We start from the raw sequence: 16,210 nt of genomic DNA on the forward strand, positions 1-16,210 counted from the left end.
GGAGTCCCCTTTAATAAGGGGGCCCCCAGATACCGGCCCCCCACCCTAAGTGAATGGATATGGGGTACATCGTACCCCTATCCATTCACCTGTAGGCAAAAAGTAAAATGTAGTAAACACACAACACAAGGCTTTTTAAAATAGTTTATTATTCTGCTCCGGAGGCCCCCCCTGTCTTCGTTATTAGCTCAATTACCAGGGGGGGCTTCTTCTTCCGCTCTCCGGGGGTCTTCTCCGCTCTCCGGGGGTCTTCTCCGCTCTCCGGGGGTCTTCTCCGGACTCCGGGGGGCTTCTTCCATCTTCTCCCCTCTTCCGCTCTTGACTCGGCGAACCCCGGTTCTTCTTCAGCTCTCCGGTGCCTTCTTCTTCAGCGCTGGCTGCCTGCTATGTTTGTGTGTTAGCTCGATTTCAAACAGGCAGCCGGCGCGGTCTTCTGTGGCGTCATCTTCTCTTCTGGTCTTCTGTTCTTCCGATGTTGCCTCGTCGCCTGTTGTCGCTGTAATGATGGAAGCGCGCCTTGCATCCCATTTATATAGGCATCACCGTCCCATCATGCTCCGGTAGGTACCCACGTGGTGGGTGCCTACCCACGTGCACCCACCACGTGGGTACCTACCGGAGCATGAAGCATGAAGCCCCCCGGAGTCCGGAGAAGACCCCCGGAGAGCGGAGAAGACCCCCGGAGAGCGGAGAAGACCCCCGGAGAGCGGAAGAAGAAGCCCCCCCTGGTAATTGAGCTAATAACGAAGACAGGGGGGGCCTCCGGAGCAGAATAATAAACTATTTTAAAAAGCCTTGTGTTGTGTGTTTACTACATTTTACTTTTTGCCTACAGGTGAATGGATAGGGGTACGATGTACCCCATATCCATTCACTTAGGGTGGGGGGCCGGTATCTGGGGGCCCCCTTATTAAAGGGGACTCCCAGATTCCGATAAGCCTCCGCCCGCAGACCCCGACAACCAATGGCAAGGGTTGTCGGGAAGAGGTCCTGTCCTCATCAACATGGGGACAGGGTGCTCTGGGGTGGGGGGGCCCGCAGTGCGCCCCCCTGCCCCAGAGCACCCAACCCCCCCATGTTGAGGGCACGCGGCCTGGCACGGCTCAGGAGGGGGGGGGGCGCTCGCTCGTCCCCACTCCCTTCCTGGCCGGCCGGGTAGCGTGCTTTGGATACGGGTCTGGTATGGATTGTAGGGGGACCCCCTACGTCAATTTTTCGGCGTGGGGGGGTCTCCTTACAACCCATGCCAGACCTAAGGGCCTGGTATGCTCCTGGGGGGGGAACCCATGCCGTTTTTTTCTTTGAAAATGGGCATGGAGTTCTCCCTCAGGAATGCATGCCGCTGTCATTTTTTTTATCCCCGACGCAACTTTAAGCCGTCGCGATCCTCAAAACTCGGCGTAACGTAACTTCGCGCATGCGCAGTACGGCCGGCGCGCATGCGCAGTACGGCCGGCGCGGGAGCGCGCCTCATTTAAATGGGACTCGCCCCATTTGAATAGGAACGCCTTGCGCCGGCGGAATTTTAGTTACACAGCCTGAAATTTCTAGATAAGTGCTTTGTGGATCAGGCACTTAGGTAGAAACTTTAAGGCAGTGTAACTTAAATTGGATTTTTTAAGTTACGTCAGGTTTTTGTGGATCTGGCCCTTAATTTTTATTTTTATGACCTAAATTGTTGTTTGAGTCATAACTGTTGGATTTCATTATTTTCATCAATTTTCACAATCTCCATCCTTCACATCATAGTTTTTTTATTTGTGAGGTGTCTTGGAGGAATTAGGAGTGGAACATAATTTATTGGATTTACTGGTCTATTATCACACGTCGCTGTGCTTAATAATTTCTTGTTATTATTTAGTCATTTACTTGCAAGCCCAACTACACCCCCCCCCCCCCCCCATCTACATATGCTAATTGGTGCGTGAGCACTTTTATTGGTAGTGGCTGCTGCTTTTCATCTTAATTTATTTGTTTTATTTTCATATGCCCTTGGGTTAGTTTGGTTTTGCGCATTGGTTCCCCCCTTGTTTACCTAGTAAGAAGTGACTGTGATGGGGACCCTGATATATAGGGGGTAACTCTGATGGGGGCCATGATGTAAGCAGGGGTCTGATGGGGACCCTGATGTAAGAGGGGACTTTGATGGGGACCCTGATGTAAGGGATGACTCGGATGGGGACCTTGATATAGGAGATGACTCTGATTGGGACTTTGATGTAAGGGGTGACATTTATTGAGACTCTGATATCAGGGGTGACTCTCATGGGGAACCTGATGTAAGGGCAGACACTGATGGGGACTCTGATGTAGAGGGTGACTCTGATGGCTACCCTGATGTAAGGGGGACTCTGAAGGAGACCCTGTTTAAAGAAGGAATGTGATGGAGACCCTTTTGTAGGGGGGACACTGATGTAAGCAGCGACTTTGATGGGCACTCTGATGTAAGAGGTGACTCTGATGTAAGGTGTGACTCTGATGGGGACCCTGATGTAAAGGGGACTTTCATGTATGGTTGACTACAAAAGGGGCCTCTGATGGGTACTCTGATGTAAGTGGTGGGGACCCTGATGTACAGTAAGGGGGACTTTGATGTATGGTTGACTCCAACAGAGGCCTCTGATGGGTTCCTTTGATGTAAGTGGTGGGGACCCTGATGGTCTCAGGTTTATTTTGAATTTCTTTACTTAGCTGCTGAAGTTTTTTCTCCATTGTTTTAAATCATATCATTGATTACAAAAAACTCATCCATTTAAATTTGAGTCGTTCAGTTTCTAAACTGAATTTTTTATTTGGCCCATGGACATTTCTAAAAAATACAATGTGGCCCTCATACTAATACGTTTGGAGACCTCTGCTGTAGGTGAATAACTTGCGGTCCTTGGGACATTTTTCAAATTGGGGCTGATTATGGTTAAATTAGGTCTGATCTGTCATCATCCTCCGGATTACGTGAGAAATAATGACTCGGTCTCAATATTTCCAGCATGGAGCAGGCTTATGGCTATTATCAATACCCATGTGTTATCACTGTGGGATTTAATATGTCTATGGGTTTGTACTTCCCTGAAATAAATAAGGTCAGGACAGCGGATTACTCAGACCATTGTGTATTGTATGTACTGTTAGGAAAGATTTTTATAAGCTGTTACTATGATGGGTGTTATACTCTTGCTGCCAGTATAAACAGACACTTGAGGGCTTAAGGAGAGATTGTATATTGCTAAAATAAACTGCAGACTGGACTTGATGTCTCTGAATGGGTAAAAGTAAAATAGATGAGCCTGAAGCACGTAGTAAAATCCTACAAAAACACAAAGGGGGTAAGGTACCCCTAAACATTGAAAAGATTGTTGATCAGTCTTGACTAATTTTAGCCAAATTTAAAATGGGGATTTTACTAGTCTAAGGATGTCCAAAGGCTGGCAGACGTTTGCTTATCTTCAATCTAATGCTAAGACCTACTATAATATGCACTCCAACATGGCTATCAGGTGAACGCCATTGATGAGTGATAAATAGACTGATCCCTTTTCTTCCCAAAAAAGAAAGGGATTGCCATCAGCTTGCAGCCTTTAAGCAGGTGCAGTTAGCTAGTCTGCCACTAGTTGGCTCTGTCCTAAAATAGCATGGTAAATGTTTCAAGCAAGTGATAGCTCCCCTTTTAGAGAAGTCCTTCCTGTAGTGATGTCATAGGTGCGTCAGAGCCCATATATAAGCCACGTGGGCAGGGCCAGTGCTACCCAACGCTATATCTTGGCCTAGGCCAACAAGGCCCAGGCCTAGGGTAGAACTTTGCAGGGGGGCAGCATGAAAAGAGTCCCTGCCAGCTTGCGCTACATTTTTAGTGCGCCAGTCTTATGAGGTGGACTGGGCTGCAAGACAAATCGGTCTTATGCCCCCAGAAAAGCGGCCGCACTGCTGCCGGTATGATAGGGATGGTGCAGACACAAGGGACACTGACATGGTCACCTATACCTGGCAGGTAGGTAGTAGGACTCTCCTGCAATCTTTTGCGTGTGTCAGTTGTACAAGTTTTGGATAGAGTAAGGGATGGTTATAGCCCCTGTTAATTTTTTATTTTTTTTTGCCATCCATTCATTTCTCTTTATTTCCTGTCCCATAGCCAAACAGGAAGTGAGAGGAAACCTCTGTAGATTAAGGGATTCCCCCACCCCAAGGCCCTCAGAACTACTACTAATTTCAAGCAGGTTTTAAACAGGAAGGGGTGTGACCTTGACAGGAAGGGGTGGATCATATTTAAATTATGGGTTGCATGAGTTTAGTCAGGCCTAGGGCAGCACAAAACCTAAATACACCACTGGTGCTACCACTAAGCAAACTAGGCAGCTGCCTAGGGTGCACTGCTGTCAGGGGGTGCCCAATCACTGGTGTTCCTACTCACTTCTCTCTGCAGCAAGCAACTAAGTCTCAGCATCAGCTGCCACTCCGTTCACACACAGGGTCGCCACTTCATCCCTTTAATCCAGGACACACATTAATTACACAGGTTCTATGGCTGATTAAGGTGGTAATTAAACTCACTTGGTGCCTTATCTGCATTAAATCAGCCTTTAGAACCGGTGTAATTAATATGTGTCCTGGATTAAAGGGCTGATGTGGCAACCCTATTCGCAAAGTGGATTTGCCTTTCGTAAATAACACCCATGGTGTCAGAGGCACAGCGGCAATGGAAGACTGTGTCTGTGTCCCGACTCCCGAATGAATGGAAGCAAGCAAACATTGATTGATGGGCACTGGTAGGCTCCATTGATGGGTACTAGTGAGGCTGAATTAATGGACGCTGATAGGCTGCATTTATGGGCACTGATGAGGCTGCATTTGATGGGCACTGGTGAGGCTGCATTTGATGAGCACTGGTGAGGCTGCATTTGATGGGGGCTAAAGTGGGGTATACATGGGCATGGCAATGGGGGTGGAGTCAGGGGTGGAGCCGGGGGGGGCCAAGGCTGTGCTCGGGGCAGAATTCCCAGGAAAAGTGTGCAGAGTTCACTAGGAGCAACTGCAGCAATCCTATACCTGGGGCAACCACAGGAGAGTCGTGAGCTGGATGCCCAAGGCCTAATGGGCAAGACAGAGCCCACTGAGTAAGTACTAATGACTCCGGGATCAGGAGAGCAACTGTATGTAGCATACCCAGCTGGTAGAGCTTTGGAGTGGGACTTGAAGGGAGAGACTATGGTAAAATGGCTGCTAAAGGTGCCGCATATACTTTCACTTGCGACTACTGCAGACCGTCCCTTAAATGTGATTGACTGTGTAATGTCAAGTTGTCCTTCTGATGTGACTGTAATGCCGTTTCCTGAATACCACCAGTAAAGTGCAGCAAAACTACTTCTTGTGGACATTTCATCCTTAGGGATATAGCCAGGAATGTTGTATGGAGGCCTCATGGCACAAGATGGCAGAGGGTTCGGCCTCAGCAGGAGGGACAGTGTTCTAGCAGGGCTGGAATGGGGGTAGGGACTTGTGTTTTTGGCACCAAATTCAGTCAACCACAAAGACCCTCTTACAAACTCAACCTAACAATTTTCTAGTATGCTGGAAATGTATGTGTATTGTACCTGTTACCCTCAAGGGTATCCTTTTTCGACCATGGTTCCTCCAGAGGCTCCTAGAACGAGGAATAATCTCCTGCCTGATGGTGTTTACATAGTTCCACCATCGATGCTACTCAGAAGTATGTAAATACAACAAAGAAGTGCAGCTCAACATACTAATGCATTCAATTATAATTCCCCAAAGTGCATGTGCAAACCATTTAAGTCCATAAACATATAATTAAGTCCATAAATATATATCGTATGGCAATAGGTGAAATCAAAGCTTCTCTTAGAAATTCTTCAGCACCAGGGTGTCTTCTAAAGCATATGAATTCAGTGCTCTCCCATCGCCAGGAGAATTACATGCTCACTTTACCGCTTTAGTTGCCACTGTATGTCATCTAAAACGAACTCCTCTGTCCCTCCAATCAATAGAGAGGCTGCCTCCTTACTCCTCCTCTCTGGCTCCCGCTATCATGCAGAATCGCATACAAACAAAAGCGCAAAGATGGTGTACTTCTGCATATAGACTTTAATAGCCCCTAAGGATGGTAACACTTGCAGAGTTCAAAAACAAACACAGCATTAGATATAATACTCGTCCTTCGCCAACTCACCACCTCGGCCGGCGAGTGGCGTGACGTCACAGGCTCGACTCCCCCTTATATACGCATTTCGCCTGTAATTGAAATTCTTCAGTAGGCCTACTGAAAAAGCCCATTAACAGGGCACTATGCTCCACGTCCTCTGGTCCTGCCTGATACTTTCTGATTTTTGGACACAAGTCCACCATTGGATTTATAAATTGACTGATATAACAATGCCGTTGGAGGCACAGGCTTTTCTGCTGTCTTTGGCACTGATGTCGATGAAACTATATAAACTATCATTATTATTGCACCTACTAAACGTGGCGAAAGCTTGCATTTCATTGTACTGGGAGAAAACCACCTCTCAGCCTGTTGTTTGCTAAGGTGAACGAGATTCACAAAATGGATATGCTTATAGCATCAGTCAACCATCGCAAAGAACGCTGCCATACAACGTGGTTCTAATGGATGGAGTTCACCTCTTCTTCTGAATACAGAGACTGTACAGAGAATACAGAGACTCACGTTCGACTCGAACATCGTATGTTCGATCGTTCGTTGAATTACGAACGTTTTGGGCAGTTCGCATCAAATTCGAGTGGCGTGTCAAGGCCCATAATTCACTGCGGCATCGCAGTGCATTGCTGGCTGATGATTGGCCAAGCATGCACTATGACCCGCATGCTTGGCCAATCACAGCACGCAAAAAAACGGAGAGCCATAATTGGCCAAAGCCAGGGTGGCTTTGGCCAATTATGGCTATGGGGGTTTAGTACACGCCCCACACTATATAATGCTGCCTGGAAGTCGGCCTTGTGTAGTGTGTTGGTGGTTTACAGAGAGAGAGAGAATGTAATTTTTTGTAGTTAGATAGAGCAGGCAGGCTGGTCAGTTAGAGTTACTGGGCCAGATTCACGTATCTGGCCGTATCTTTGTGCGGGCGTAGCGTATCCTATTTACGCTACACCTCCGCAACTTGGACAGGCAAGTGCAGTATTCACAAAGCACTTGCTCCGTAAGTTGTGGCGGCGTAGCGTAAATTGGCCGGCGTAAGCCCTCCTAATTCAAAATAGGCTGGTAGGGGGCGTGTTGTATGTAAATGAATCGTGACCCCACGTAAATGACGCGCCTAACTAATGGCGCATGCACGCGCATGCTCAGTATCTGGCAAATTTACTCCATAAGATACGCCAGGCCCAATGCATGTGACGTGAACGTAACCTACGCACAGCCCCATTCACGTACGACTTACGTAAACAACGTAAAATGATACGCTTGCCGACGTCCATACTTTGCATTGGCTGCGTCTCATATAGCAGCGGTAACTTTACGCCGGACATAAACCTAACGTAAACGGCGTAGCGGGCGCAAGTACGTTCGTGAACCGGTGTATCTACCGAATTTACATATTCGACGCGTAAATCTACGGAAGCGCCCCTTGCGGCCAGCGTAAATATACACCCAAGATACGGCGGCGTAGGAGACTTACGCCACTCGTATCTTGGCCAAATCTATGCGTAACTGATTCTAAGAATCAGGCGCATATATACGACGGCTCACATTCGGACTTACGACGGCGTACGTGGAGATACGCCGTCGTAAGTCCACTGTGAATCTGGCCCACAGTGTGTAGAGTATATATATGCATCCCAGGTGTTGTATATACTGTATATTTATACACTGTATTGAGATTAGCTAGATCCGCTCTTTCTAATTTACTGACAGGCAGGCAGGTGATTGTGCTAGCTGCAGTTTTTTCACGTGGTGTACTGTCTGTGTCCTCTGTACAGTGTGCACCTAAAGCTACGTCAATAGATTTGCTGGTGTTTCTCATATTAATTCCTAGAGCTGCACGATTCTGGGAAAAATGAGAATCACAATTGTTTTGCTTAGAATGAAGATCACGATTCTCTCACGATTCCCCAAAAAATGCATGGTGCTTTTGTTAGCATGCATTTTTGTGATTTTATTTGTATTTTATTTACATGCATTTGTTTTGCTGTCTGTGCGCATCTGTTCAGAAGATTGCACCTCACTTTCTGTCCCAATGACAAATGATTTTTTGAAAATTTGTTTTTTTTGGTGCCCCTCGGCCTCCTGACTGTGTTTTAAAGGTTCAACTTCACATCTATGCGATGCATCAGTGTATGTGCCTTGCTGCAGAACAGCCTATTAATTTGAGAATGAACTGCCTGCTACCCCTCAATAGCACCAAAGTGCATGGGACTTTTTTTAATTTTATTTTTTAATGCCGCTGCATCAAAATGCATGGTGCTTTTGTTAGCGTGCATTTTTATTTTTGTGATTTTTTTTTATTTACACACATTTTATTTATATATATATATATATATATATATATATATATATATATATATATATATATATATATATATATATATATATATATATATATAATGTGTGTAAATAAAAAAACAATCACAAAAATAAAACACGGGGAAAAGACAGCATGGAACACAGGGGAAAGACAGCACGGAACACGGGGGAAAGACAGCACGGAACACGGGGGAAAGACAGCACGGAACACGGGGAAAAGACAGCACAGAGCACAGGGGAAATACAGCACGGAACACGGGGGAAATACAGCACGGAGCACAGGGGAAATACAGCACGGAGCACAGGGGAAAGACAGCACAGAGCACAGGGGAAAGACAGCACGGAGCACGGGGGAAAGACAGCAACTCCCCTGCCTGCCCAGGTATCGGGTGAGGCATCGGAGCATTTCCCCCGAGTACAAGTACTCGGGGAAATGCTTGGTATCGGTACCGATACTAGTATCGGTATCGGGTCATCCCTAATTTTCATCCATATTGCAGACATTATATTAAAGCCGCAAGCAGTTTTAAATGACATTTTTCTTATAGTAACACCCAGCAGGTACGATATTTAAAGGAATTTTTAATTTTTTTTTCACTTTAAGCATCATTAAAATCACTGCTCCAGAAAAAACGACTGTTTTTAAAACTTTTTTTTCCATTGATACATGTGCCCTGGGGCAAGACCCAGGTTCTCAAACCCGTTTTACGACAATAACTTGCATATTAGCCTTTAAAATTAGCACTTTTGAATTCAAAAGTTTGAGTCCCATAGACTTCAATGGGGTTTTAAAAGTTTGCGCGAACGTTCGGTCTGTTCAAAGGTTTTGGTGTGAACTAAACGGGGGGGTGTTCAGCTCATCCCTATTCACAAACGTAGATGAGCCTTTTTGGAAAATATACCAAAGTTGAGGGGTACTTTGTTGTTGAGAAGGGACAGTCCGTAACTTTGTTTTCGTTTTTTTGTGGTTTATTTGGGGCTAAAGGGGTTGTAAAAGTACATGTTTGTTCACCTTAATGCATTCTATGCATTAAGGTGAAAAAACATCCGACGATTAGCGGCCCCCTAGCCCCCCCATTTACTTACCTGAGCCCTCGAAAGTCCTGCTTCGTGAACACGCTGGCTTCTCGGCTGTTCTCGGCTCATTCGTTGGATGATTGATAGCAGCGCAGCCATTGGCTCCCACTTTTTATTCACTTCTTTATTGGTTTTAGTACACCTTATATGTATGCAGCTATATCATTTGGTTATTTTTGTTGTTTCTTCCTTTTGTATTTATTTTAGTAGCGCTGTAGTACTTTTATATTTAATACTCATTGGCTCCCACTGCTGTCAATCAAATCAATGATGTGAGGCTAAATATTTCTAAGGCCCCATACACACGGGAGGATTTATCCGCGGATACGGTCCAGCGGACCGTTTCCACGGATAAATCCTCTTGAGGATTTCCGCGGATTTCTATGCGATGGCGTGTACACACCATCGCATTGAAATCCGCGCCGAAATCCTCTGGCGATGACGTGTCGCGCCATCGCCGCGATTATGACGCGGCGACGTGAGCGACGCTGTCATATAAGGAATTCCACGCATGCGTCGAATCATTACGACGCATGCGGGGGATCCCTTCGGACGGATGGATCCGGTGAGTCTATACAGACCAGCGGATCCATCCGTTGGGATGGACTCCAGCAGATGGATATGTTCTGCATGTCAGCGAATATTCGATCTGCTGGAATCCATCCCAGGGGAGATATATCCGCGGAAACACATCCGCTGGTGTGTACACACCATAGGATCTATCCGCTGAAACCCATTTGCTGGGATTTATCTGCGGATGGATTCTATGGTGTGTACGGGGCCTCAGAGAATGCAGCTTTTTCTCATCAGAACACGGAGAGTGCACCAGGTGCTTTTAATGAACCAGTCCCTCCCACTGAGAATCAATCTTCAAGGAAATATGCTATTAGTATTGTTAAAGTTTTCACACTAGCAGTTAAGGGGCAGTAAAACCCCACAGTTGAGCTGCTTTTTTTACTGCCTCCACGTTGACTCATTCAAGTGAATAGGGTCATTCTGTTAGCGCCCCACAATCGCATGAAGTGCATGCTCTTGCTGCATGCCATCGTGGGATTCAAGGTGTTAAAGTGGGCAGTAAGGAGGCAAGAGGTAATATTGCACAAATTGCTCTTCAGAGATCAAAGCATGTGTGAACGAACCCTGAGAAAAGATCGGGGCCTCCAGCATAATATTGCTGTCTATGTCCCCATGGGGAAGATATAACGATATCAAGAAAAACCTTCCTCTACTTCTAAAGCACATACACCTTATACTTTAATAAAGAAAGATAAGAATACAGATATCTCTTACCTTGAATTTTTGGATCCTTTAAAATTTAATTTCTTCACCAAATTTTCTTGCTTAATTATGAGTTTCACCTTTTCACCATAACGGTTAAGACGTCTTGTTTCATTTGTGTTTTGGAAGGCGGTTTCCTCGTGGCTAGCATTCATTAATTTACGAATGGTTGCATTGATTTCCAAGACCAATGTTTGATTCCCTTGTGACTCATGAATCAAGTTCAGGTGCTGGGCCTGCCCTTGCAGACCCAAAAATCCAATCAGCCACAGTAAAATAGTCTTAGTGACCAAAACCATTGTGGCCAAGTCGTACAGATAAGAAAACACTTGGGATACAGGAATGTTAAGAGAAAGACAAAGCTTAGATTAGAACACACGGAGGTGAGGAATGACAAGCTGAAATATGTAGACAAGGGAGGCAATGAAAGAAACTGGAATTGACTAAGCTTGCTCAGAAATAAACACCAGAAAAAATACCTACATTTGGACTGAGAAGTGAGAGCAAGCAATAAAAGTTCAAAACAGTGGAAATGAAGTATAGAGAAGAAAATCAGAAAGAATGCAGCTGAGTGTAGGCAGAACTGAGAATGATGCACACGGTAGGCAGAGAACTTACAGAATGATTTACAGAGATTCCACAGAGGGATGGAAATATAAGAGAACTTACAGAGTGGCCTACAGAGACCTTATAAAGGGGTGTAAATATAAGAGAACATACATAATTACCTACAGAGATCCCAAAGAGGGATAGGAATGTAAAAGAGCCCAAAGAATGACCTACAGAGATCCCAAAGAGGGATAGGAATATACAAAAGAGCCCAAAGAATGACCTACAGAGACCCCAAAGAGGGATAGGAATATAAAAGCGCCCAAATAATGACCTACAGAGATCCCAAACAGGGACAGGAATATAAAAGAGCCCAAAGAATGACCTACAGAGATCCCAAAGAGGGATAGGAATATGAAAGCCCAAATGTTCTACAGAGATCCCAAAGAGGAATAGGAATATAAAAGAGCCCAAATGTTCTACAGATATCCCAAAGAGGGATAGGAATATAAAAGAGCCCAAAGAATGACCTACAGAGATCCCAAAGAGGGATACGAATATAAAAGAGCCCAAAGAATGACCTACAGAGATCCCAAAGAGGGATAGGAATATAAAAGAGCACAAAGAATGACCTACAGAGATCCCAAAGAGGGATGGAAATATAAGAGAACTTATAGAATGGCCTACAGAGACCTTACAAAGGGATGTAAATATAAGAGAACATACAGGATTACCTACAGAGATCCCAAAGAGGCATAGGAATATTATTGAGCCCAAATAATGACCTACAGAGATCTCAAAGATGGATGGAAATATAAGAGAACTTCTAGAATGGCCTAAAGCAATCCCAAAGAATAGTGGAAACACAAGAACATACAGAGATCCAACAGAGGGATGTAAGTTTACAAGAACCTACAGAATGACCTACAGAGATTCCACAGAGGAATGCAAGCATATGAAGACTTACAGAATGACTTACAGAGAGATGTAAATATATCAGAACCTACAGAATGACCTACAGAGACATCTAAATATACAAGAACCTACAGAATGACCTACAGAGACTCCACAAAGGGATTGAAATATATAAGAACCTTCAGGGATCCCACAAAGGAATGTAAGCATATGGGAACTTACAGAATGACCTACAGAGATCCCGCAGAGGAATGTAAGTATATGAAGACTAACATAAAGACCTACAGAGATATTTAAATATTGAAGAACTTACAGAATGACCAACAGAATTCCCACAGACGCATGTAAGTATATGAAGACTAACAGAAAGACCTACAGAGATATCTAAATATTGAAGAACTTAAAGAATGACTTACAGAGATCCCACAGCAGAGGGATATAAGCATATGAGAACTTACAGAACAACTTGTAGAGATCCTAAAGCGGGATTTAAATATACGAGAACTTACAGGACAACCTACAGAGATCCCACAGTGGGACACAAGTATACAAGAACCTTTAGAATGACATACAAAGATCTCATAAAGGGATGGACATATAAGAACTTACATAATGACCCACAGAGTTCCCACAGAGGAATGTAAGTATATGAAGACTAACAGAAAGACCTACAGAGATATCTAAATATTGAAAAACTTACAGAATAACCTACAGAGATCCCACAGCAGAGGGATGTAAGCATACAAGAACTTACAGAACAACTTGTAGAGATTCAAGAATGGGATTTAAATATATGAGAACTTACAGGACAACCTACAGAGATCCCACAGTGGGACACAAGTATACAAGAACCTTTAGGATGACCTACAGAGATCCCATAGAAGGATGGAAATATTTGAGACTTTACAGAATGACTTACAGAGATTCCACAGGGAGATGTAAGTATATGAGAACTTACAGAATGACCTATAGATAACCTACACAGGCATCTAAATATAAAATAACTTACAGAATAGTATAGAAAGAAAACTTACTAAATTAAAAAGGTGGATGCAGTAGATGGAAACCTTACAGAAGGAGATAAGCAGGAGACAGAAAGGGTATTGGAAGACATAGGGCAGGAGAGTCAACTACACAGATGGGAAGGAGGTAGCTTACCAAAGAGTCGGCACCCGAAATGACAGCATACAGAATGATATAGGTAGCACAACGAGGGGTCACAGAAGGATGTAGACAGGGAAGATAGAAATGGAAACAGTTGAAACCGGAGAAATTCAATGTAAAATGATGGCTGATAGCACAGCGATAAGATAGAAAGAAAAAGACAATCTGAAAACCTGTAAAATGGGAAACCACATGAGAAAGACCATTAGACTAGGGTGCAGAATGATTGAATAAAGAGTTAGAGAGGAGGGGGTTAGTACAGAGGGATGTGTCTGAGGGTTAATAGAAGATGAAAGAGTGAACAAACTGTCAGATGCTTATTCCTATTCCTCTTCCTCTCTCTCCCTCTCAGTTTCTGAGACTTAGTACAGAAATCTTTTTAATTCCTTCTCCTCTTACACTGTGCAGCTTTCACTGCTCGCCAATGACCGGCCAGCTCTGCCTGCGCCCCCCTCCCTTCTTCTCACCCTATCAGCACAATCAAAGGGAATTTAGGATTACAGGTGCTTAAGACGACTGGGGGCGCATTGAACTAAATAAAGGCGGACACCTGTAAGAACAAATTTTTAGAAATGTTTCCGATAGCAACAAAGAATCTCAGGTCTAGCTCAGCATCGTGTGTGTTGTTCAGAAGTGGTTACTGTTACTTTAAGGTTCATTTGCATGTGTTGCCATAACAGTGCCATGGTAAAAAATTCCTCTCTGGTCCCCGGCCGGGCCAAGTGCCATGCTGGGAGGTGCCGCCTCCATCCCCATTTCAATGCTCCATACAAAGGGGCAGATGGCGATTATGTGGCATTGGGACACAACAGATATTGTTGACGTGTAAACCTGTCTCTTTCAGCCACACTGCATTTTAACAAGGGGGACGCCTGGAGACAAAGAGACGGAGAAATGTGGACAGGGGGACACGACATACAAAGAGACAAAAAGGCAGGAAAATACAGTGTGAAAGAAGAAATGGAATAGGAGGGATCATGAAAAAGTAGTGGGACCTATTTATAAAGGAGTGAAATCAAAAAATGAAATAAAAAAATGTTTTTTTTTTTAAATTGAACCTTGTGGTGTATTCATGAAAATTGAGTAGTTGTCTTCCTTCTATATTCCACTACTTTTGGGGCTTGTGTACACTTGCTTAACCACTTAAGCCCCGGACCATTTCGCTGGCCAAAGAACAGGCCACTTTTTGCGATTCGGCACTGCGTCACTTTAACTGACAATTGCGCGGTCATGCGACATGGCTCCCAAACAAAATTTAGGTCCTTTTTTCCCCACAAATAGAGCTTTTTTTTGGTGGTATTTGACAACCTCTGTGGTTTTTATTTTTTGCGCTATAAACTAAAATAGAGTGACAATTTTGAAAAAAAAAATATTTTTTTACTTTTTGCTATAATAAATACCCCCCAAAAATATATAAAAAAACATATTTTTTCCTCAGTTTAGGCCGATACGTATTCTACGTATTATTGGTAAAAAAAAAAAATCACAATACTGTAAGTGTTTATTGATTGGTTTGCGCAAAAGTTATAGCGTCTACAAAATAAGGGATGGTTTTATGGCATTTTTATTATTATACATTTTTTTTACTAGTAATGGTGGCGATCTGCGATTTTTATCGTGACTGCGACTTTATGGCGGACACATAGGACACTTTTGACGCCATTTTGGGACCACTGTCATTTTTACAGCGACCAGTGTTATAAAAATGCACTGATTACTGTAAAAATGACACTGGCAGTGAAGGGGTAAAACTGTACGGGGCACTGAAGGGGTTAAGTGTGACCTAGGGAGTGCTTCTAACTGTTAGGGGGCATGGTTTGCCATGACACGTCACTGATTGCTTTTCCCGATGACAGGTAACAGACGATCAGTGACATGTCACTAGGAAGAGATGTTGGGGCAGATCCACAAAGAAATTATGCCGGCGTATCTATTGATACGCCGGCCGTAATTTCAAAATTCCTGTGTCTTATCTTTGTTTTGAATCCTCAAAACATGATACGAGGGCATCTCGGCTAGATCCGACAGGCGTACGTCTTAGTACGCCGTCGGATCTAAGATGCAATTTTTCGGCGGCCGCTAGGTGGCGTTTCCGTCGAAATCCGCGTTGAGTATGCAAATTAGCTATTTACGGCGATCCACAAACGTATGTCCGGCCAGCGCATTTTTTTCCGTCGTTTGCGTTCGGATTTTTCCGGCGTATAGTTAAAGCTGCAATACTGAGGCGTACTCAATGTTAAGTATGGCCGTCCTTCCCGCGTACAATTTTGAATTTTTTGCGTCGTTTGCGTAAGTCGTTGGCGAACAGGAATTTGCATAGAATGACGTCACCGTCGTAAGCATTGGCGGGTTCCGGTTTAATTTCGAGAATGCGCACTGGGATACCCCCAGGGGCGGCGCATGCGCAGTTCAAAAAAACATTGTTTACGTCGGGTCACGACGTGTTGACATACAACACGCCCCCATCACAGCCATTTGAATTCCGCGCCAATACCCTGCAAGAGATACACTACGCCGCCGTAACTTACGGCGCAAATTCTTTCAAGATTCGAAATAAAAAAGATAAGTTACGGCGGCGTAGCGTATCTTAGATACGCTGTGCCCGGCGCAGATGTCTGTGGATCTGCCCCGTTGTGTTTACACTGACATCTCCCCGTTCTTCAGCTCTGTGACCCGATCGCTGTACACAGGCGTTCATCGAGTTTGCGGGTCCCGAGGGCACGGTCACGGAGCTCGCAA

At 44.5% G+C, this 16,210-nt stretch overlaps 1 protein-coding gene across 1 annotated transcript in view; it reads right to left on the reverse strand.

The window, feature by feature from the left end:
- Window positions 1-11,630, reverse strand: part of LTBP4 (latent transforming growth factor beta binding protein 4) — a 272,071-nt gene extending 260,441 nt beyond the window's left edge. The window contains exon 1 of the mRNA XM_040323145.1: window positions 10,856-11,630. Coding sequence (XP_040179079.1) covers window positions 10,856-11,142 — 287 coding nt within the window. The 5' untranslated portion in view covers window positions 11,143-11,630. The remainder of the gene's footprint in view (window positions 1-10,855) is intronic.
- Window positions 11,631-16,210: the final 4,580 nt, after the last annotated feature.

Source organism: Rana temporaria, chromosome 9, assembly GCF_905171775.1.
Source record: "Rana temporaria chromosome 9, aRanTem1.1, whole genome shotgun sequence".
Lineage (NCBI taxonomy): Eukaryota > Metazoa > Chordata > Amphibia > Anura > Ranidae > Rana > Rana temporaria.